The following is a 25455-nucleotide window of genomic DNA, read 5'->3' as shown; positions in this document are numbered from 1 at the left end:
CACACTCAGAAGCCAAACGAAACCGGCCATAAGCCAGAAACCCCCACAGGAGGAAAGGGAGCAGGGTGAAAGAGAAATAGACATGGAACAGGAAAGTCTAGGTGCCACCTTTAAAGCACCACTTATGCATATAGGGGAGACGGAAGTCCATATTCCCCTACCTTTAGGCACACTGTCAAAAATAAAGGAATTATGCCCCAGCCCAAAGAAAAGCCCTAGGGAGGCTGGCGCTTTCCTTGCAAAATACAGTGCAGGGACAAGCTTGGATAAGGAAGATATAAAAGGGATCCTTAGTATAATTGACCCTGACAGTCCAGAAGGGCATCCCGTAGAGGCCTTATGGACAGCCCACATAAAGGAAGATAAAGATTGGGTATCTTTTTGGAAAAGCATGGGGAATCACTGGTCTACTATATACAAGGGTTCATCCGCACTCCAGGAACTTATCCTAGCAAAACAGGGACCAAAGGAAAAATTCTATGAATTTTGTACCCGGGTATATGGCTTGTGGAAAGCAGTAGATAGCGCTACCCCCCAATTGTTCACCACCACCATTATGGCTGGTGGCGATACGAAGGTGACACAGCTGCTTAAATTCACTAATCCAAAGTGGGCAGAACAAGCCCCAGATGAATTTATGAAGGATACTAGGTCACGAGAAACATCAGGGGTATTTGAGCAGAAGGGTGGCATTTTTCCCTCCCTGACACCAACCCAGACTCCGCCCACCCACATAATGACAATGCAACCTTATCCACCAATGCAATCTTATCCCCCAGATCAGGCTTACCCACCAGACCAGGGATGCTTTAACTGTGGGGAACTGGGACACTGGAAGTCCCAATGTCCCTACAGAATTAGAACAAACGCTCAGAGAGGAAGAGGTAGGAATCTAAACACCACCCCACATCGCCTTCAGGATATCAGGTATCCTCACCCACCACAACCCCAATACCAGCCTCAGCCTCATAGACCACCCCCACGCATCCCGATGCAGTGGCCATCCGCTCGGCGGACCCCACAATAGGGAGGCCAAGAGTATGTCCCGTCCCTCAGCCTTGTGTGTTACAATCCATCGTGGAAAAGTCTTCCGCAGGTACTATTGCGGGTAGACAATCACCTGATATGTCTATTATTGGATTCAGGGGCTACATTCAGTAGTTTGAATGATGCCATATATGACACACCGCACTGTACTGAGGGAAACTCTATTGGTATAAATGGGACATCAATTACCCACCCCATCACTCCACCATTGCCCGTGGCTACTCCAGAAGGGCAGGAACTATGTACCCAGAGTTTTGCTGTCCTTGTGGATTGTCCAGTATCTTTAATGGGGAGGGACCTACTCTCAAAACTGAATATCACCATTAAATTTGACAGAGGGGGCTCCCTCACTGCCAGCTCACCATTCTGCGATTTACATGCTCCAAAAAGACACACTTACAGGGGACTCTTTGCATCATTACCACTCACTCTAGAAACACATGCCATATGGGCAGAAAACAAAGGGAGTGTGGGTTTTATTAACTGTACACCTTACACACCACAAATGCGTCCAGACGCCAAAGTACAATATCATAAGCAATACCCCCTGCCACTCGAAAAAATTGAAGGCATCACACCATTAATCGATGATTACATAGCAAAAGGGATTCTGAAACACATTATAAGCCCCTGGAATACACCAATCTACCCTGTAAAAAAGGCAAATGGGGAGTGGAGGCTTGTACAGGACCTAAGGGCCGTCAACAAGCAGGTTATACCTCTGCCACCTTTGGTAGCAGATATTTCTTTCATCTTTTTGAAAATACCTGCTGATTCCCTTTGCTACACAGTAGTGGACCTGGCAAATGCATTTTTTAGCATCCCGATCGATGAAAGGGTATTGCCCATGTTTTCATTTTCATGGGGATGGGGGAAAAAGCAGCAGTTGACCTGGTCAAGATTACCGCAGGGGTATGTGGACAGTCCGGCAGCCTTCTCCATGGTCCTTAATGAGACAATTAAGTCATGGACTGCTGAGCGCGGGTCGGTACTAATACAGTATGTGGACGACTTGCTCCTGTGCAGTCGATCTGCTGAAGATTGTGCGGTCGATTCCACATCTCTGTTACATCACCTGGCCAGGTCTGGCCACCTAGCATCGCGGAAGAAGATACAATGGTGTCAAAGTCAGGTAGAATACCTGGGATGCATTCTGAAGGAGGGAACCAGGCTAGTATCCCCCAAACGTGCCGCAGCCCTGCAGGCTCTCAGTCCTCCGAGAGACAAAGCAACCTTGCTGTCATTCTTGGGCGCAATCGTATATTGCCGCCAATGGATCCCAGATTGTTCATATTATGATGGCATTCTGAGGGAGGCTACCTTGTCCACCGCCCCAAAGACAATAGATTGGACAACAGAAAGGCTCCATGCTTTTCAGGCCTTGTTAAAAAGTCTGACTCAGGCCCCCGCCCTGGGATTGGTAGAATATGGCAAACCTTTTCAATTATACTGTGTGGTGTCGGGAAATTCTTTTGCTGCAGTTTTAACACAGCAACATGGAACCGGGTACCGACCAGTCTCCTATCTCTCGAAAAAGTTGCCTACCCAAGTACAAGGGATGCCATCTTGTTTACAAAACCTTGCTGCTTGTGCAATGGCAGTTCAAGAAGCTAACAAATCAGTATTAGGCCATGAGCTGACTCTCTACACTACTCATTCAGTGACTCACCTCCTGCAAAACATGAACACGCAGCATATGACAGCACAAAGGCTTAGTGGGTATGAGATCACACTTCTGAATACTGATAACCTCACCCTCAAACACGCACCACCAAGTAATCCCACTGTCCGCCTTTTGCATTCTTTGCTCAGGCTGCCACGAGACCCTGATCAGAAACACAATTGTGTTGAACAGGTTGCAGCAATAACCAGCCCTCGCCCAGATCTCACTGATATTCCCCTGCCAGGAGTACAGGACGTTTTCGTAGACGGCAGCTGCTCCCGCCCCTCTGATGCAACATTCCTGACAGGGTACGCCATTGTCCAACTCCCAGATATGGTGTTGGAAGCAAAAGCTTTACCACCCTCCTCGGCACAGGTAGCAGAATTGGAGGCGCTCACAAGAGCTTGCATACTTTTCTCAGATCAGGAGGTAAACATCTACACAGATAGTAGGTACGCTTTTGGGGTCACGCATGACTATGGCGTAATATGGGCAAATAGAGGATTTAAAACTGCTGACAACAAGCCAATTGCTAACTCTACGCAAATTAAAGCACTCTTGCAAGCGATTCTTCTCCCAAAGCGGATAGCGGTCATCAAGGTAAAGGCACATTCATCAAATAACAGCAGAATTTCCAAAGGAAACGCGCTGGCAGACAGAGAAGCAAAAAAGGCCGCTGCCCTATACATTGGTCAGCCAGCCCCCACAACAATGTTCTTCAAAGAACATTTTACATCACCCAACTTTAAAACCATTGTGGCACAAATACAGGGATTAGCTACAAAGGAGGATGTTTCTTTTTGGGTCAAGGATGGCTTGACCAAGGACCAAGAAGGTCTTTGGTCAAAAGAGGGGAAGATATTGGGCATACCAGAATCAAGCAGTGTTCTCATACTTTCCTATCTCCATGGTCCAGGACATATAGGTACCACCGCCCTAACGAACATATACACAAAGTCTTTCTGTACAAACAACTTAAATAAACAGGCAAAACTCCTCACCAGCAGTTGTATGACCTGTGCACAAAACAATGTCCAAGGGAAACATCATGGATTACATGGCCACCTGCCCCCACCCCTAGGTCCCCTAACAGATTTACAAATAGACTTTACACACATGCCCAAACAAAAAGGCAATTTGAAATGCCTTTGCGTGATCGTATGCAAATGGTCAGGCTGGGTTGAAGGTATTCCGTGTACAGGTGAGACTGCTAAAATTGCTGCCAAATGCATACTGAACCATTGGGTTTGTAGGTTTGGAATACCAACGGCCATATGGTCAGACAGAGGACCTGCCTTCAGCTCCTCTGTTACACAGACTTTAGCTAAGCTACTAGGCTTACAGTGGAAACTGCACATCCCTTACCACCCACAAAGTGCAGGGGTAGTGGAAAGAATGAACAGGAACATTAAAGACAAGTTAAAAAAGGCTACGGGGGGCACCATGAAAGGATGGTTGGATTACCTTCCTTCTGTCCTATTTCAGATCAGAACAACACCACATGCCAGAACAAAACTCTCGCCCTTTGAGATTTTGATGGGAGTTCCTGCAAACATAGAGCTGCCCCTCTTAGATCAAAACACTGACATTAACATCTATTCCCAACAGGAAATGTACGTGAAAAATCTGGTAAGTATGCTACAGGAAATGAACGAACAAGTCTCTGTCACCTTTTCTCCTATTTCCACAGAGCCGACACACCCCTTCATCCCAGGAGATCAAGTGCTAGTCAAGCAACTGGCCCACAAAAAGAGGATCGGACCAATCTACTCTGGACCTTGGAAGATAGAGAAGGTTTCCAGAACTGCTGTACTGACCGATCTAGGAAACACCTGGATCCACGCCAGCCGGTTAAAGAAGTGTCCACAGCAACCCCAGACCCCAGACCCACCTCCAGCACCCCAGGACTCCTCTGACCAGGAACAGCAACCAGATTTGAAGGACGTTCAAGAAGGCATAAAGCAAATCTCTCTGAACGACAAGACAAATCCCTCACCCACAGGAAGAAACGAGTAGCAGAACTTTGTACACAGTACCTGACAAAAATGATTTCCACTTTTGTGTCAGGAAGAACATTATGCTTCTGGACATGTCTGATTCTGATAGTATTCATACCTGTTTGGTTAATAGCAAATTGTGTGTACCATCCAGAAGATTTAGGGCTACTAGAAGGCATATGTGGGAAAGCACAGACAGCCAATGTCCCTAGTTTAAAATATAAAAGAAGTATACACCCCACTGAACCCCCTTCAGGTTTCACCGACAAAATGTTGTTATTAAAGTTTAAGTACAGTTATGCACAAAAGTCTGGTTTTGAGAAATGTTGGATATGCAGCAAACTCCACCCTAGTACAGCCAGAATCCCATTAATGGCCATTCCCTTAAACATCACTCCTTTCCTGAATGGAACACCCCCTATTGTTCTTGCCAATGTCATAAGAAAAAGTCCCAACAAGCCCCTCAGTTTTCAAATCGTGGGTAGAAGCCATGCTCCAGATTGGTGTTTCATAATGGGAAGCATTTCCAGGGGAGCTGAGGTGTGCAAATGGTCGAAACTTAATGTCTCCATGGCTTCCCTTACCGATAACTCATTTTTTCACACCACAGACCCTGTGATAAATGCTACCATCTATGACCTTTTTAATTCTAGCTCCCACTCCCCGGTCACACAGTTATTAGCTCTGCTGATGGCATCTGGACATTCAAAAGGCGCAAGGACCATTGTTAGTCAACGACCCTTAGCATTAGGTAACACAACCTACATCTGTTGTGGCAAGCTCTGTTACCCATGGATTCCTGAGGAACCCCAAGGGTGGTGTTATCTTGCTAAAATAGTCCCTATAATGGGAGTAGTGGGGGATAATGGACAAGGACACCTACTTAAAGCTAGTACCCACCCAAGATACCCTCTAAAACACCTTGTGAAAAGAGAAATGTTCCTAGAAAAAGATATGACCTGGGCCTGGTTTCCTTCCTGGACAGGATGGGGAATAGATTTGATGAAGAAACTAAACAACTACACTTCAATCATAGATGAGATCTTGGAAAAGGACTCTGATGACATCACAAAACTAAACCTAGAAACCAGAGCAATTAGAAAACAACTAGAGCTACATGACCTGGCTATAGAAAGCATCAGTGCAGCCCTCACTGGCCTCTGTGAAATTACTGAGGACTATGAATGCTGCACCTGGATACATAACACAAGTATCGAGATCCCTGATTACTATGACATAATTGCACAACACAGAAAAGAGGTAAACAAGCTACAACAGGATGCAAGGGATATTGGGAAAACATGGGACCCTTTCTCTACAGGGTTCAGTTTAGGAGGTCTCACTTCATGGTTGAAGAACACTGCGATGACTATTTTCACCATACTGCTTTTCATATTGTTCTTGTATGCATGCTTCATGTTACTCAAATGCCTCTGCAGGAAGGGTAGCGAAGCACATTCCGAAACCATGAAGCTGACTTCCATTTCCAGAGATCCCACGGTATGGTATGAGAATCAGGAACATGAGGCCGGAGGATATGAATCCTTGAGGCGTGACGAAAAGGTAGAAAATGACCATTTCGATGATATCGAATGGTCAAAGGGAGGATTGTAAGGAGATTCCATAATACATTGCATTATTGATTGTTGATTCTGATTATTGATTTCACCCTGAAGATATAAGTTCAGGATTGCTTATCTGCTTAGTGATTTAAAGAGACTTTCTTGATACATTTCAGAAAATCTATCTCATGACAGTATTGCTTAATAACTGAATTATCTCATTGCCATGTCTATCTATTTCTGTTAAATGTCTTCATCTTAGGAAGCATCTGTTTGTGGTTTTCATCTCTGTACACTGTTACTGGGTATGAAAAGGCTAGATTTGGTTTTTAGGAAGTTGTGGCTGGGCACATCATGGTCAGCAGACGGTAACAGAAAGTAAGGAATTATTGAACTGTAATAGCTTTGAAATACAGAGGTTAAGATTAAGGTCACAAGACATTAACGAATAATATGCTAATGAACATTTATGTGTATCATTTTGATTGGCCCCCAAAATTGGGGCAGAGTTTTGTAAAAACAGTATAAAACGGCGAATCCAGTATTAAAGAGTTGTAACCATTTCAGCATACCTATTGTGTCTGTATGAGTCATTGGTTATCCGCCGGCGAGGACCTCCACTGAGCCATCTCCAAGAGCCTAGGCCACAAGGAGAAGACGGGCAACCTAACAATCCTTAGGGCAGAGTCAGTATTTAACAAATGATATATAGACCATGAACATATTTTTGGGGTTTGTTTAAAAAAAAAAAAAAACTAAAAAAAAAAATGACACATTTATAAAGTGTGCTTTACAAATTATGTAGAATCAATTAAAAAATGAATGAGAAAAATAAACAGACAGAGAATGCTGTGACATACCCAGGCAGCACCCTGTAGTTTGTTTTTATGAATAGACCACACACTACGGGACTATATAAAACATTATAAATGAGCCACATGTGTCATTTGGCTTCCCTAGCAACAGTATAAAGGTGCCGTTTGACTCTCTTATGTCCATTTTAGAGGAAATTTCTCTAGTAGTACAGAATACTGTTTGGTTTCAAAGCAATTATCCAGATGTATTTGCTAAACGCTATTGCTGCCTACGTAAATTCTGCTACCTGCCTCTGTTCCCCATAGTAGTCACATGATCTGCTCTGCTGTAGTTATGCCACTGATATAGATAACAAACATTGTACAGCCCAGTGTCTGGTATAAAAATGTCAAGATGTGTGTTTTGAGTAAGGCTGATATAATGTTATTATATTCTATTTGTTCTGAAAGAATTCCAAATGTATATAGTTTAACAAATTGTTGTAATCCTTGTATAAAGGATGTCGTGGATGAGGACAAGAAACACCAAAAAATGATCTACTGTAACATTTTACACAGTATGACTTATTATACTTACGGTAGCCAGCATCTCAATATATTCATCTGGAGCACCGAGTGATGCCAATCCAATCTCCTAATGAGATAGACGAGTGAAAATGTTATTTTGTTATTTGGACCCAGCAATAATACATAAGTCTTTAAATGTGAGTGCTGAATACCTACTTGAGAAAATTGGGCAAAGCTTGGGTCAGCAAATAAAGGAGCATGCCCCAGAAGTTCATGACAAATATCACTGTAAATAGGGGAAAATAAATAAATAATAAAAGGTGAACAGCAATTGGTTGAAATAAAGCTGCCATAGTTCAATAAAATAATACGAATATGTGGTTATTTAGTATTTTTCAATTGTTGTTCAGTGACATGTTTTGTCTACAATTTAAATGATTAAGAAGATAAATGGTAAAAGTCTTTTGCCTTTAACATACACTATATTACCAAAAGTATTGTGGTGCCTGCCTTTACATGCACATGAACTTTAATGGCATACCAGTCTTAGTCCATAGGGTTCAATATTGAGTTGGCCCACCCGTTGCAGCTATAACAGCTTCAGCTCTTTTGGGAAGGCTGTCCAAAAGGTTCAGGAGTGTGTCTATATGTTTGACCATTCTTCCAGAAGTACATTTGTGTAGTCAGGAACTGATGTTGCATGAGAAAACCTGGCTCACGGTCTCAAAGGTGTTCTATCGAGTTGAGGCCATGACTCTGTGCAGGCCAGTCAAGTTCCTCCACCCCAAACTCACTCATCCATGTCTTTATGGACCTTGCTTTGTGCACTGGTCCAAACCATTTGGTGGAGGGGGGATTATGGTGTGGGGTTGTTTTTCAAGGGTTGGGCTTGGCCCCTTAGTTGCAGTAAAGGGAACTCCTAAGACGTCAGCATACCAAGACATTTTGAACAATTTCATGTTCTCAACTTTGTGGGAACAGTTTGGGGATGGCCCATTCCTGTTCCAACATGTCTGCGTACCAGTGCACAAAGCAAGATCCATAAAGACATGGATGAGCCAGTTTGGGGTGGAGGAACTTGACTGGCCCGCACAGAGTCATGACCTCAACCCTGGCCAAAACCCAATAGAACATCTTTGGGATAATTTAATGTGGAGAATGCAAGCCAGGCCTTTTCGTCCACATCAGTGCCTGACCTCACAGATGCGCTTTTGGAAGAATAGTCAAACATTCTGATAGACACACTCCTAAACATTGTGGACAGCCTTCCCAGAAGAGTTGAAGCTGTTATAGCTGCAATGGGTGAGCCAACTTAATACTGAACCTTACAGACTAAGACTGGGATGCTATTCAATTTTATGTGCGTGTGAAGGCCGGCGTCTCAATACTTTTGGTAATATAGCGTATAAAAACAATTGAAAGTATATCTAAAGTCATTTTTTTTTTCATTTTTGAAAGATTAGGGTAAAGCTAAAACCCCTGTCATATTTTATTTCATTAATGCTTCATTGTGGAGATTTTCTATCACTTTCTGTCTAGAAGGAAAAGGAAGTGAGAGGACAAAATCTCCAGAATACGGGAAATCTCCTCTCAGACAGATGTCACCACAGCAAGTTTCCCCATTAAAAGAGTTCACCTTTATTCCAGGTCTAGTGAAAACTCCAAATTTCATATTTTATTTCATTTTTAGTTCTAATGAAAATAGTAACCAGGACCAATAGAGAGGGTGAATCTCCCTAGAAATCTCCCACACACACAGCAACATAAGAACCCGATAAGGGCTCTAACCATTGCCTACTCTATCCAGAACTATAAAAAAAATGTTTTTGGTAAAGATATACATACAAGCAAAATTATAAACGTGACACTTTTGTGTTTGCCCCTATTTATCATGAGCTGAACGCAAAGATCTACGCTTTTTTTACGTATACAAAAGGCCTACTTATCTCAAATATTGTTCACAAATCTGTCTAAATCTTTGGGAGGTGCTCTGACGTCATTGCGTTTGCCTCGTTGGAGGTGTAGCTCTGAGGAGGACAGCAAGAGGGAGTTTTATGGGACACCGATGATTTTATATTGCGCTATATTGCAACTTTCTTGTAAGTGCAATCTATTTATTTTTATTAAATTCTTTAATTAAATACTACACAATGGGAGCTTTTATTATTTATATTCCCTGAGTGGTACTGATCCAGGATCAGTTGTATTGCGGCATAGGTTTTTGGGAGACCAAATTCCCTGGGCTTGCTGAGACCATTCTATTGGTCTTTGGAGTCGGTAAGGAGAATATTTGCTCACTTCCTGGGTGTTTTTCCACTTGGCAAAGGGATTTCATACTCACTGATCTTCGTTGGCAATTCACCTAAGGAATTGTATCTATGGACTGATTTTCACTATACTTTCACTTTTAGCATTTTTACACCAGATATTTTTAGTCACTTTAAATAATTATTTTTTTGATATTTATTATATATTCTTAATTCCAGTGTGCAAATCTATTGTATTTAAAAAGAGTTTGTGCTATTAATCCAGCATATTTCTTGATATATTATTACTTATGTAAATTTTTCTTTTCACTATTGTTTTATCACTTAGCGCTGCATTTATTTTTTATTTGTCACTGTCGAAATCTTTGTTAGTAAGCACTTCCCCTTTGCCGAGATAATCCGCCCACCTCACAGGTGTGGCATATCCAGATGCTGATTAAACAGCACGACTATCGCACGGGTGTGCCTTAGGCTGGCCAAAATAGAAGGCCACTCTAAAATGTGAAGTTTTAACACACAACACATTGTTGTCGCAAGTTTTGAGGAGCATGCAATTGGTATGCTGACTGCAGGAATGTCCACCAGAGTTGTTGCCCTTGAATTGAATGTTCATTTCTCTCTACCGTAAGCCATCTCCAAAGACGTTTCAGAGAATTTGGCAGTACATCCAACTGGCCTCACAACTGCAGACCATGTGCAACCACACCTGCCCAGAACCTCCACATCACATATACAGCATCTTCATCTCCATGATCATCTGAGACCAGCCACCCGGACAGTTGCTGCAACAATCGGTTTGCATAACCAAACAATTTTTGCACAAACTGTCAGAAACTATCTCAGGGAAGCTCATCTGCTTGCTCGTCATCCTCATTGGGGTCTCGGCCTGACTGCAGTTCATCGTCGTAACCAAATCGAGTGGGCAAATGTTCACATTCAATGGTGTCTGGCACTTTGGAGAGGTGTTCTCTTCACGGATAAATCACGGTTTTCAATGTACAGGGCAGATGGCAGACAGCGTTTATGGCATTGTGTGGGTGAGCGGTTTGCTGATGTCAATGTTGTGAAATGAGTGGCCCATGGTGGCGGTGGGTTTATGGTATGGGCAGGCATATGCTATAGACAACGAACACAGGTGCATTTTATTGATGGCATTTTGAATGCACAGAGATACCGTGATGAGATCTTGAGGCCCATTGTTGTGCCATTCATCCACGACCCCATGTTGCAAGGATCTGTACACAATTCCTGGAAGCGGAAAACATCCCAGTTCTTGCATGTCCAGCATACTCACCCGACATGTCAGCCATTGAGCATGTTTGGAATGCTCTGGATCAGCGTATAAGACAGCGTGTTCCAGTTCCTGCCAATATCCAGCAACTTCGCAAAGCCATAGAAGAGGAATGGACCAACATTCCACAGGCCACAATCAACAACCCGATCAACTCAATGTGAAGGGGATGTGCTGCACCACTGCATGAGGCAAATGGTGGTCACAACAGATACTGACTGGTTTTCAGACCCCAACCCCCCCCCCCCCCCCCCCATACAGTTAAACTGCACAGGAGTGGCTCTGCAAAGGAGAAGTGCTCACGATCACAGATTTAGACAGATTTGTGAATAATATTTGAGAGAAATAGGCCTTTTGTGTACATAGAAAAAGTCGTAGATCTTTGAATTCAGCTTATGATAAATAGGGCAAACACAAAAGCGTTGCATTTATAATTTTGCTCAGTGTATTTACGTCTCATTTGACAAGTATCTGAGACCTTGGTGAAGAAAGTATTATTATACCTGTATAGATAACTACTATATATTTAAATTTCATATTTATAGTACTTTGAAAATTTACAAAATGTACTCACGGTTCAGGCGTATACATGGGTTTTGACCAATGGCGAATATACTGGGTTGAGTGAAAAACTCTAAATGCTAGTCCTGCCAAAAAGTCACGAGAGGACAGCAAACCAGCAACAGGGCGTAAACGAAATCCAGTACAATCTTCACAAAAAAAAAAAAAAAAAGTAAAATATACAAAATGTTCATTTTAAGCCTACATTAGCAATCCAACAAAATCTAGTGCAGTCTTTTTCTATCAGGCTAGCCCCCCTTCGTTTTAGCATATTGTTCAGTCAGGTCATATCAAAACCTTGGGATTTGGGCAAGATTTTCTTCTGTAAAGAATGGTGCTACCAATGTTTTACTGCATTACGCATTATTACTTACCCAGCTACCAAATCTAGCGTTGTCCTGCTAACAGCCTTCTGTCAACAGGCACCGCTGGGTCACGCACTGCTATCTTACTTGTGATGTCATTGTGAGGTCTGCTGGCTCTTCCAGGTTCAGCTGGCAGGGCCTTGCGATGGTGTACCACTAGGCCTGATTTCCTCGTAGGGGAGGGGAGGAGAGGTGGAGATGGGGGTAGTTGCTATAGAGCAGTGATTCTCAACCAGGGTTCCGTGGAACCCTAGGGTTCCTCCAGAGGTTGCTATGGGTTCCTTAAGCATTGGGCAATGTCTGCCTCTCAGATAAGTTCCCACTGTTTCCAAGATCCCATTGATCTTTTTAGCTATCTGTCATTCTTCCCAATGACCAGAAGTGTAAGGACCATTCTTCCCACTGACCATCACACTAATGTATCATGAATTGTAGATTTCTTATTTTTAGCAGGGGTTCCCCGAGACCAGAGAACTATTTCAAGGCTTCCTCTGTGTCGAAAAGGTTGAGAAAGGCTGCTATAGAGGGTGAAGGTCCGCTTTAAATAAAGTTGTTTTAAAGTTGTTGATATAAATAAAAAAACACATCTAGGTAAGATCTTTAAATGTAAGTTTCACACTAACACAGCCTAAATCTAAAATTTGCAAATGTGTAATTTATTAAAGATTACAGGGTTAGTCATAGAACAGTAGATACGATATGGGGGATAACTACATAATATAGTAAGCTCAAAGCAAGAATAAGTTCACTAAGGAACAGTTGTTTTTACTGTCAGTAAAACAACTTTCAGTATTGGTACATATGGAAAATTTCTCAGATTTAGGAGATTAGGTATAGGCTTAATGATTATGATAAAAGACGACTTTTAGATTAAGGATATGATTTTAAATGGTCTGTGTGTGAAATGATAGCTGCACAGACACAATAAATATCTGTACAGAAAGAATAAAAAATAGCTGTATTTCTTTAATCTGATTAATTCCTATATTGTCTGCATGATCTAGTGGCCATAATGCATTTTTATCCTGATTTAAATATTTGTGGAAATGATATAGAAACTAATCATAGTAAAGAAAATATGGCAAATTTTCATTCTTGCTGTACAGATGTTTATCTTGTCTGCGCAGCTAGCATTTTAGGTCAGACAAGCTGTATAATCTCTGCACTTTCAAGAGCTGTGGGGAAGACTGCAGATAAATAAGTACAACTCAAGTAGGAGGATTTTATTTTCTCTGTCTATCACCTGAGGGCTGAGGCTAGTCACTTTACAGGGTTTGTAAGTGTTTACAACCACTTTAAGCCCTTCCGACCACACACACATTAATGTGGCCCCACCAAAGTGGGCTCTTTTCCGTGGGGCCGCATATATGCATATCTCCCTTTGTACTGGGAGCGTGCCACAAAGCATGCTTCCAGCACAGAGACTGGGCTCTCACTTGTGCTAACGATCAGGACCCAGGACTCTCCGTTCCGGGTCACCTGATCGCTGTAATAGCCACTAGCTAGCTATCACAGTGATCAGTCACTGTGAGCCCACACCTGTATTTACTTCTTCTGAATGAAGAGAAAGATACATTATGTTTCCCTCTTCTTGCAGGAAAAGTAAATATAAACAAACCAAAGTGTGTAAAAAAAATAAAAAAAATCTAATAAAAATTTTAAATATAGAATAAAAAAAAAGAAAGAAAAGAATAACAAGACCAAGGTTTGCAAGGGCTACTGTTAGGGTCAAGGTCAAGGTTAAAGGTCAAGGTTGGGGTCAAAGGTCATGGCCACAATATTATGGGTAGAATAAAAAAAATTAAGTTTGTATCAGTGCTCGTTAGTGTCAGTGTGTTTTAGGCAGGATATAAAAATTCTAAATGTGCACCATTGTTTCCGTGCTGTACTACGGGAACAAACAACAACTAACATATACATATGTGGTATTGCTACAATCACCAGGAGCAGAAAAAATTATTTTGGGTTGTTCCTTGATGGTAGAATAGCAAGAAATATACAGCTAAATTAACCACTTACGGACAGCCTGCCATCATTATATAACCCCGGTATCCATATCTTCAGCGGGCAGTCTGCCTTTCAGATAAAAATGGTCTCAGTGGCTGATTCCCAGCGAGATCATTTTTATGGGTGGCGGCTCCATACCATTGCAGGGCGGAAGCAAAGTCAAAACTTAATTTCCCCCATAGCTCTTAAAGAGACTTTTTTTTTTTTTTCAAAGGACATTTATTTTTTTGCATTTTAGTGTAAGTATGAGGTCTGAGGTCTTTTTGATTTAAGAGGTCCTGTCATGCTTTTTTTTTTTTTTTTTTTTTTTTACAAGGGATGTTTACATTCCTTGTAATAGGAATAAAAGTGATACTTTTTTTTTTTTTTAAAGAACAGTGTAAAAAAAAAAAAAAAAAAAGTAAAAAAAAAAATAAATACATTTTAATGTGGCCCGTACTGCTGAGCTCACGTGCAAGAAGAGGACGCATACGTAAGTTGCGCCCGCATATGAAAGCAGTGTTCAAACCACACATGTGGGATTGTTAGAGTGAGAGCAATAATTCTAGCCCTAGACCTCCTCTGTAACTCAAAACATGGAACCTGTATAATTTTTTAAACGTTGCCTATGGATATTTTTAAGTATAAAAGTTTGTCACCATTCCATGAGTGGGTGCAAGTTTGAAGCATGATATGTTGGGTATCAATTTACTCGGCATAACATCATCTTTCACAAAATAAAAAATTAGGCTAACTTTACTGTTGTCTTATTTTTTTAATTCAAAATGTGTATTTTTTCCCCCAAAAAAAGTGCGCTTGGAAGACCGATGCGCAAATACGGTGTGGCAGAAAGTATTGCAACAAACAATTTTATTTTCTATGGTGTTAGAAAAAAAAAAATATAATGTTTGGGGGTTCTAAAGTCTCATGCACACTATCAGATTTTCTGTTGATTTTTTCCTTCAGATTTACCAAAACCATGTAGTGCAAGGGCCTGCCTGATTGCATACAAATTAAAACTCTTAAGGATTGACATCATATTATAAGGTTTTGGTAAATCTGAAGAAAAAATCAGCAGAAAATCTGATAGTGTGTATGGGGCTTAAGTAATTTTCTAGCAAAAAAAAAAAAAACACGATTTTATCTTGTAAACAACTAGTTTGAAAAATAGGCACAGTCCTTAAATGGTTAAAAAAAAGTTATTTTTTTACTATTTTGGGCCGTTTTCCTTTGATAATAAAAAAAATCAGGAGATATCAGTTACCATTCACCAACAAAAAAAAAGCTGATTTTTTCCTGAAAAAAAACAAGGTATAATCCACCTGAATACACAAAGTAGTTGTGCCGATATGTACAGTTTTACTAATACATGCCAAAGTTGCAAAATTGTGCTTAAGCATTAACATTTGTTTTACCCTTAGGCGTGAAGGGGTTAAGTTAAGTTAAGTTAAGTTTCAAGATGTGGGAGAGGGAGGGTATTGGGGGGAAAAGTACTAGAATCGCTGCCCTGGGTTCTTTCTGGTCAGATCAGACATTTCTGCCGATTGCGTTGCTGATTACTATATATCATTCTTATTTGCTAAGCATTAGGGAACACAATTCCAAGTTAATACAGTATTTATAATACACATTTACAAATATGCTTATTCATTGATCAGCTAGCTATACAATCATTTACCCACATACTTTGCAAGAAGTTAGACACGTCTTCAAGCTGAGGAATGTTATTTTCATTATATCCACAATATTCTTCCAACAAAGGAAAGACATGGTTATGTTCATAGCAGGCATGGGTAGGATATAGGGATTTAAGCTCTTTGAAAACTGTCCCCCATGTGTTCTTCTCCTGTTCTGTGTAGATAACACGAGGAATAGGCTGACCACTAAAAGAAAAAGAAAAAACATAAGGACTTTCATTTAGTTCACATCAACAGTTTTAGGAGGTAAAGCATTACCCCGTATTGTAGAATTGACTTACTTCCTTACCCACCCAACACCTGAATTACTGGACAAAACCATTGAAGGATAGGTCATGTGGTTAGAACAGCGTATAATGATTCCAGCCCACAGGGACCTTTAGCATGTCACGTTATTCACAGGTCCATGTTTTAATTCATAAAATTCCAAAACAGTTCTACAATGTACAGTACATTCTGGTTCTTGAAGAGTGGCCCCTTAGTTTTTTCAAGGGTTGCATATTTTATTATTTCTAATTATGCAAAAGAATTAGGGAATAATTTGGGTTAAATTTATTATTAAGTAGCTTTCAATTTAGGTAGAACCTTTTCTGAAGTGCAATAGAAACCATGCATAGTTAAAAGTATGACTTTGAAGGTTGTCCTTCATTTAGATCATGATACCATCTTTAAAAGACTATTAAGCCTCGTACACATGATCGGATTTTCCTCAGACAAAAAATCTGACTTTTGTCCAAAGGGCGTTGGCCATAAACTTGTCTTGCATACAAACGGCACACAATTGTCGGCCAACAAACACAAACATAGTGACGTACTACGTAGCTTTTCAGCTCTTTAGCACTACCCTTTGGGCACCTTCTGCTAATGTTGTGTTTGGTGAGCATTGATTCTGGGCATGTGTGTTTGTAAATCTGACAACTGTCCGTGGAAAACTTATAAGCCTGCCATCCAACATTTGTCCGCAAAAAATCTGACAAATGGTCGGATTTTAGGCCAACAGTCTGTCATCATACAATTCCCGGCAGCAAATCCAAACATGTGTACAAGGCTTAAGATATAAATCTTAAAGGACACAACATACAGGGATATGGGAAATCATGATAGACACTGATACATGCACCCACACAGGTTGAACTGGATGGACTAATTTTTCATCCTTACTGACTATGTAACTTCTAGCAATAGTTAATCACATTCCACTGGACTTGTTCTGTAAAGTTAACATTTAATGAACATGTCCAGTTCAATGTGACTAAATACTACTTGCTAAAGCTAGCAGTAGTCGCTTTCTTTTGGACTTGCCTCTGTAACATTGAAGATGTTTTGCCATTCATCAGAGTAGCTTTTTCGTTACTAAAAGTGTCAGGACTATACCCCATCAACTATAGCCACGTGGGCAACTCAAGTCACCCTAATCCAGTCACAGTGGAAGGTGTCAAAGGAGATGATGATAGTCCAAAATGAAAATGGGAAGGATAAAAGTTTCTGAAAACAACCTGCTCAACAGGGCCTTGAAAAAGTATCCATACCCCTTGACATTTTCCACATTTGTCATTTTCCAACCAAAAACGTAAATATATTTTATTGGGATTTTATGTGATAGATCAACACAAAGTGGCACATAATTGTGAAGTAGAAGGAAAATGATAAATGGTTTTCAATTTTTTTTACAAATAAATATCTGAAAACGGTGGCGTACATTTGTATTTACTCTGATACCCCTAACTAAAATTGAGTGAAACCAATTGCCTTCAGAAGTCACCTAATTTGTAAATAGCATCCACCTGTGTGTAATTTAATCTCAGTATAAAAACAGCTGTTGAAGCCCTCTGTGGTTTATTAGAGAACCTTAGTGAACAAACAGCATCATGAAGGCCAAGGAACACACCAGACAGGTCAGGGATAAAGTTGTGGAGACGTTTAAAGCAGGGTTAGGCTATACAAAAAAAATCCCAATCTTTGAACATCTCACGGAACTCTGTTCAATCCATCATCTGAAAATGGAAAGAGTATGGCACACCTGCAAAAGGTCAAAGACATGGCTGTCCACCTAAACTGACAGGCCAGACAAGGAAAACATTAATCAGAGATGCAGCCAAGAGGCCCATGGTAACTCTGGAGGAGCTGCAGAGATCCGGTGGGAGAATCTGTCCACTGAACAAATATTAGTTTTGCACTCCACAAATCTGGTCTTTATGGAAGAATGACAAGAAGAAAGCCATTGTTAAAAGAAAGCCATAAGAAGTCCAGTTTGCGAGAATCCATGTGGGGGGCACAGCAAACATGTGGAAGAAGGTGCTCTGGTCAGATGAGATTAAAATTTTACCTTTTGGCCTAAAAGCAAAACGCTATGTGTGGTGGAAAACGAAAACTTCAGATCAACCTGAACACACTATCCCCACCGTGAAACATGATGGTGGCAGCATCATATTTTGGGGATGCTTTTCTTCAGCATAGACAGCGAAGCTGGTCAGAGTTGATGGGAAGATGGATGGAGCCAAATACAGGGCAATCTTAGACGAAAACCTGTCAGAGTCTGCAAAAGACTTGAGACTGGGGATGAGGTTTACCTTTCAGGTGGACAACAACCCTAAACATACAGCCAGAGCTACAGTGAACTGGTTTAGATCAAAGCATATTCATGTGTTAGAATGGCCCAGTTAAAGTCCAGACCTAAATTCAACTGAGAATCTGATGTTCACAGATGCTCTCCATCCAATCTGACAGAGCTTGATCTATTTTGCAAAGGAGAATGGGCAAAATGTCACTCTCTAGATGTGCAAAGCTGGTAGAGACATACCCCAAAATACAAAGACTTGCAGCTACATAGTTAGTAAGGTTGAATAAAGACACTGGTCCATCCAGTTCAACCTGAGTGAGTTTCTACAATTGTCCCTATCCCTGGATGTTGCACACTCATATCATTCCCTACCCTCAAGGAGCCCACAATCCAAAGTCCCCATTCATATACTAGGGCCAATTTTAGATAGAAGCCAATTAACCTACCTGCATGTCTTTGGAATGTGAGAGGAAACCGGGGTACCTGGAGGAAACCCACGCAGGCACAGGGAGAACATGCAAACTCCAGGCAGGTAGTGTCGTGGTTGGGATTTGAACCAGCGACCCTTCTTACTGCTAGGGGAGAGTGCTACCCACTACACCACTGTGCTGTCCCACACCACTGTGCAGTGAAAGTTTTGACTCATTGGGGCTTAATAGAAATGCATGCCACACTTTTCAGATATTTATTTGTCAACGAAATTGAAAACCATTTATCATTTTCCTTCCACTTCACAATTATGTGCCATTTTGTGTTGGCCTATCACATAAAATCTCAATAAAATACATTTACGTTTTTGGTCATAACATGACAACATTTCAAGGGGTATGAATGCAAAATCCAATTACTATGATTATTATGTACCTAGAACAAGGTATATACTCTCCCACCTGACACTCACGAGAATAAGCTACTTGGATAAATGGTAAATGTGTTTAACACTACAAAGCAAGTCTAGTTGAATGTGACTAAGCACTACTAGCTATACCATGATCTGGATAAATGAAAAACTTAAAAAAAAAAAAAAAAGATGCATTTAAACCCCTACCAAAACCAACAGTACCAAGTAGGCCATTCAACATCAATGTCCAGAAATGTACAATGGACAGCTGGTGAAAGTTCTAATCAATAATGCATGTTTTCACCACCATAAAGAAATTATGGGTGAAGGGGCATAAAAAAAATATTTATGGTAAAATGCTAACCATGACCAGGGAAAATTTGAGAGACACCGGGTAAACATATCCATAGTCAAACTTTTTATTTTATTTTATTTTTTGGATAGAATGGTGAAGGGTCAGAACCCCTGTCCTGTTTTACTGATATCCGGGGTTCTGTTAAAGAGATTTTCTCTTATTTTCTGTTTTGGGGACAATGTTTTAACAGACAGGAAGTGAGAGAAAATCTGCAAAAGGCATACAGACAACCATAAATAACTAACACGGGTTCTAGCCTTCCCCTGTGTAACTTAAAAATGTGTACTTATTTCTGTCTGTGCTGCTGTTGGAGCCTTTCCTTCATTTCCTGTCTAAAAAGGTTGTCCTCAGGACAGGAAGTATGGCAGAATCTCTCCAGTGGAGCCCCAGACATCAGTACAAACTTGCACGGGTCTAATTCTTTCCCACCCTGTCCAAAACTGAAAAAAAAAAGCCTGCTACAGATCTGCATGTACACGCAGAAGTAAATTAAGCGGACCACTAAAAGAGGAGTATGGGCAAAGCTTTTTTGGCTATACCTCTATGGATCAAAGGAGTGCAGTTAATTCTGCAATCCTGTGACCTGTTTTCCCCGGACAGCCGCATTTTAAATTACACTCTGTTTTAAAGGTGTATTTTTCATATCCAGAAACATAATCATTTTCGAATACGTCGTGCCCTTGACTTTATTTGCTATAAAAAGAATAGTAATAATATTGCACATTAATTTTATTTAAAAGAAAAAGGATAAACCTTGCACATCCTGATAAATCTGATAAATGATTTGTGAATTTTAATTTTTTTATCAATAACTGTACTTACTGCTTGTAATTGAATGCAATATCTGCAAATTCTTTGCGTCTAGCCCGATACACGGAATCAGTGAATCCCTAAGAGCAAATAAAGAAATCACGCTTATACTTTCTCATGTTCCATATATAATGCCAAATTCCTAATAGCAATAACCTCTTAGCGTACTATAACAACAAAATTCATGCTCAATTTAAATTGTAGCACAGAGGTGTTTGTGTGTCCTGTAAGGCCTCTTTTAGTTGATGAAATGTGAGTTTTAAAAGTTTGTTGCCCTTTAAAGCGGAGCTCCATCCAATAGGGGAAGCTACGGTCCCCCCCGCTGCCACATTTGGCACCTTTTTGGGGGCGGGTACCTGATTTTGACAGGTACTCATCCCCACTTCCAGAGGACCTCCCTGCGGCGAGGGCCCCCAGAAGTTCGCCCCCCCTCCTCCTTCCCCCGCCGCCAGGCCATTCGAAAAATGCGTAGCGCGCTTCGCACATGCGCAGTAGGGAACCGGCTGCTGACTTTACATTTTTTGGTGGGGTGGGGGGGGCTGGAGCTCTGCTTTAACATTGAAAAACTTGACAAGTTTTTAAAGAATTCCTTCAAATTAAATTATAGGTAACTGTCTGATGGCTCATTTCTACCTTCCCTTCATTTCAGTGCTGCAGCATCAGCCAGACCCTAACACTAGGAAATAATATTAGGGCAATGTACTATAAATCTTTATTTACACAGCGCTCATGATTTGGTTGGAGATACAATTTGGAGATTTAGTACCAATTAGGTTATTATAAATGTATACTTTGGGAAGCGAACATTTTCTTTTCTCATATGTGACAAATAGAATGTTTTTAAGTGTATTAAAATTACTCATGTTACTATTGGTCAATGATACTACAAGGAAAGTCCAACTGAGTCACATTCAGGAATATATTTGCACCGTGGTTCAGCTTAATTTTTATAGTGCAAATGTTTTGTTACACGCAGGAAATGACACTTATTTGTAATAAAGATAGCCTGATTCCTTTTATTTTTCTTTTGAACATATCCCTCCAAAGCCCATGAATCACAGCAAACAATGATGCCTATTGCATACTGAATTAAGTGAGCAATTATCTATAATTACACAAGATCAATTAAAGTAATAGAAACATTTTCAGCTGCACCTATGTCTCTGTGTTGGTCACAAATGAATATTTTGTGTGTTTGTTCCTATTTTTCAAAGCGACCAGTGTTATGGATGAAACGCACCTGAGCACTAATTGTAACATAAAAAAGACAGTTGACAATCTTCTCATACATATAAAATATAAATGTATAATTCTTGAGTCAAGGTATATATAAGTCTTGCTTTGGCCATTACATTTGGCCGTTGAGATCACTATTTAAATGACTTAGTAGACATTTTAAAACTGAATGTTGTTGTTCCAAATAACCTTAGAGGAGTTTTACCTTTGTTGGTCGTCAGTTAGTTTTGTTTATAGTATAATGAGGCAAAGAAAGGCTAATTGGCATTTGTCCAGAGTTCTAGGATTGGATATATAAAGTTCACCAATCTATAGCGCTCAATTTACAGTTTTTTTTTTTTTAAATGATTTGTTTTTTTTGCTGTGCCCCATTATATTGAAAAGTAACAGTCACATGACTAAAAATTGAGATCTTTAGCTCTAAATAGCTCTAAAGCAGGGTTCTCCAAACTTTTCACCTTGAGGGCCACATTGTAGATTTTACAAATATTTGCAGGACAAAAAATGTATTATTTATAAATGAATGAATAGAATTGAAATAATCCCATCACAGACTTTCCGCACATCTGAGTTCCCATCAGAGACTCCTTGCTCATATGTGTCCAATTCAGAGCTTTCCACACATTTGTGTCCCCACCAGAGACTCCTTGCTTGCCTGTGTCCCCATTAGCCCTTTCTACACATATGTGCCCCCATCAGAGTTTCCTTGCACATCTGTGACCTCCATCAGACCTCAGACCTCCATCCTTGCACATTTGTGTCCCCTTCATAGTTTTCCACACATCTGTGTCCCCATCAGAGTCTCCTTGTACATCTGTTTCCCCATCAGAGTTTCCTTGCACATCTGTGACCTCATCAGAGACTCCTTGCACATTTGTGTCCCCTTAAGAGTTTTACACACATCTGTGTCCCCATCAGAGTCTCTTGCACATCTGTTTCCCCATCAGAGTCTCCTTGCACACCGTTTCCCCATCAGAGTCTCCTTGCACACCTTTTTCCCCATCAGAGTTTTTCCACCCTTTTGTGTCCCCATCAGAGCCTTTCCTCACATCTGTGTCCTCATCAAAGCCTTTGTCAGGGCTGGGCTCAGCCCTTCCTTCTCTGAGCTGGCCGCTCAGCTGTTGGTTAATTTCCAGTTCCTATCTCTCCGCAGTGACTCACCTGTTGATGATATCTTGCTTGTCAGTCCTGCTTAATGAAGCCATCCAGCCCAGATCTTCTCTGCCTTCGCCTGGTCAACATCACAGAGACTCTCTCCTGCGTGCCTGTTAAAGACTTGCTTGGCTGACGTCCCTTGTGGTTTCAGATCCTGCTTGCTATTCTACTATGCTGAATCTCTGGTTTCCTGATATCCTGGCCTGTTCTGAAGTACGCTGATCCCTGGCTTCCTGACTTCCTAGCTTGTCTGACTATCCATTCCGGATACCGAACTTTGACTATGTTTTAACTACGTTTGTTCTATTTACTTTTATTATTATTAAACACGTGTGATTTAACTGTACTTCTCTCTCGGTCTGATTCAGGGTTTCTGACACCTTTTCACACATCTGTGTCTCCATCAGAGCCATTTCACACAGCTGTGTCCACATCAGAGCCTTCCCTCACATCTGTGTTTCCATCAGAGCCTTTCCTCACATCTGTGTCCCCATCAGAGTCTTTCTGCACATCTGTTTTCCGATCAAAGTTTCCTTGCACATCTGTTTCCCCATCAGAGTCTCCTTGCAAATCTGTGTTCCCATCAGAGAATTTCCTTACATCTGTGTCCCCATCAGAGCCTTTCCTCACATGTGTCCCCATCAGAGCCTTTCCACACAGCTAAGTCCCCATCAGAGCCTTTCCGCACATCTGTGTCACCATCAGAGCCTTTCTGCATATCTGTGTCCCCATCAGAGCCTATCTGCACATATGTGTCCCCATCAGAGTCTTTCCACACACCTGTGTCCCTATCAGAGCCTTTCCGTACATTTGTGGACCCATCAGGGCATTCCACTCATCTGTGTCCTCATCAGAGCATTTCCGCACATCTGTGTCCCCATCAGATCCTTTCCACACGTCTGTGTCCCCATCAGAGCCTTTCCACACATTTGTGTCCCCATCAGAGCCTTTCTACACATCTGTGTGTACATCAGAGTCTTCCCTAGATCTGTGTCCCCATCAGAGTCTTCCCTAGATCTGTGTCCCACATCACAGTCTTCTCCATATCTGTGCCCACTATATCTGTGTGCCCATCAGAATCTTCTGAATATCTGTGCCCTCAGTGTTAGCACAATTATGTCCAGCACAATGCTATTTGCATTGCACCCATTTTCCTCTATTGATATCACAGGCACAGTGCAGCTCTCTTGCACCTCCCTGCTCCCATCCACTGCTACTCAAGCAGGCTGAATGCAGATGGATCGGTAATATAAACAGTGGGCGGGAGCCAGAAGGTGGTCCGCTGATGACATCATTGGTTGCTAGGATGCCGGCGATCCTAACAACCAATCCACAGCACAGCGTGGCATAGCAGGAACTGTTGGGGGAGCAGATCTCCCAAATGGGGGCATTAAAATTGACTTTGCTGGAGCTGGACTTTCATGCTTCATTGTGACTGAAATGGGGGCCTGCTCTGTTATTTTTGACAATTTGCATCTTTATCAAAAAAAATTTTTTCCATGAATGGGGGAACTTTCCCTGTGACTTGAATCACTGTCGATGAAAACTTTGATAAGTGTGTCCCCACAGTCCCCTACATATATTTATAAAAAAACATAACAACACGTGTTCAATATACTGTTACATACTGTATGTAGATGCATTTACTTTGATAAATGTGTCTACAGATATATTTATCAAAAAATATAAGAAAACATTTTTCAATATACTGTTATACTGTGTATAGTGTAGGAATATATAGTATTATGATTGTGAAAGATAGTTACAAAATAAACAATTGCACTCACAGGATGATCTGCATCGAGCTCCTCTCCATAGCTCAGAATCTGATTTGCAAACTTGTCCAGATCCTGAATGGTCCTTGGAAACCATGGGACTAAAATGGATGACAAAACAGATTATAACAAAATGACACAACACAAGGCAGTCGGACATTTTTCCACATTTGTTTTATAAGAAACTCTCAAAATTTAAACTCATAAGTACAGTCATTTGAACTGAGGGGCGCCGAGAGCCAGAATGGGTGCCTGGTAGACATGACTTCTGAAGTCTTCATTTCATGAATATGAATATTGGTATGCAGTATAAAATAAATATTCTATTATTTCAGTATGAAAATGTATGACTTAACATACCCCTAAAAATACACATTAAATAAATACATATGAGCCATCTTACCTGCCAAAAGATTTATATTTATGTCATTCCAGTCCTGAGATTTACACAGCTCTGATTTATAGAACAGACCTGTCTGGCATGGCAGGAGACCTGATTTTTCTCTGTTGCAGTAACGCTGGGTATACACTAGTGGAAGTTTGAACAAACATTTCATCATCATCGACTGATGGCATGCTGGGTCGGTGATGTCACAAGGCGGTGGTGCTACTTGGTAACATCACTGGGTGTCCCTGCCCCTTAGCTATTTAGGAGCTATCACGCAGCAGAGATGGCAGATGGCGGGAGCCTTCGTCTTGGCTGTTTTTTTTTTTCACGTCAGCGGTGGCCATGTTGTAATTGAGGATGCATCTTTACAGGTGGACATATTTTTTATTTTTTAACCACTTCCCGACCAGCGCACGACGATGTACGTCGACAGAATGGCACGGGCAGGCATATTGGCGTACAGGTATGTCCAATATTCGATGCCGCCCTGCCATCGGGAGCGCGCCGCCGGCGGCGCACTCCCGCGCTGGTCGGGACCCCCGTGAGTGCGGTCGCGGGACCCGCGGACTCGATCGCC

At 41.2% G+C, this 25455-nt stretch overlaps 1 protein-coding gene across 2 annotated transcripts in view; it reads right to left on the bottom strand.

Annotated features, from left to right (window-relative positions):
• Positions 1-25455, bottom strand: part of PAH (phenylalanine hydroxylase) — a 100709-nt gene that overhangs the window by 27229 nt on the left and 48025 nt on the right. For both annotated transcript variants that reach the window (XM_077472180.1, XM_077472181.1), the window contains 6 exons: positions 24503-24591; positions 20337-20404; positions 15748-15944; positions 11724-11859; positions 7808-7877; positions 7662-7718 (listed from right to left, as the gene is read on the bottom strand). In XM_077472180.1, coding sequence (XP_077328306.1) covers positions 7662-7718; positions 7808-7877; positions 11724-11859; positions 15748-15944; positions 20337-20404; positions 24503-24591 — 617 coding nt within the window. The remainder of the gene's footprint in view (positions 1-7661; positions 7719-7807; positions 7878-11723; positions 11860-15747; positions 15945-20336; positions 20405-24502; positions 24592-25455) is intronic.

This window comes from Lithobates pipiens, unplaced genomic scaffold, assembly GCF_037356315.1.
Source record: "Lithobates pipiens isolate NorthernLeopardFrog02 unplaced genomic scaffold, aLitPip1_a1.2 Scaffold_8, whole genome shotgun sequence".
Classification (NCBI taxonomy): domain Eukaryota; kingdom Metazoa; phylum Chordata; class Amphibia; order Anura; family Ranidae; genus Lithobates; species Lithobates pipiens.
The sequence above is the reverse complement of the archived record's forward strand: the minus strand, read 5'-3'. Positions and strand labels throughout refer to the sequence as shown.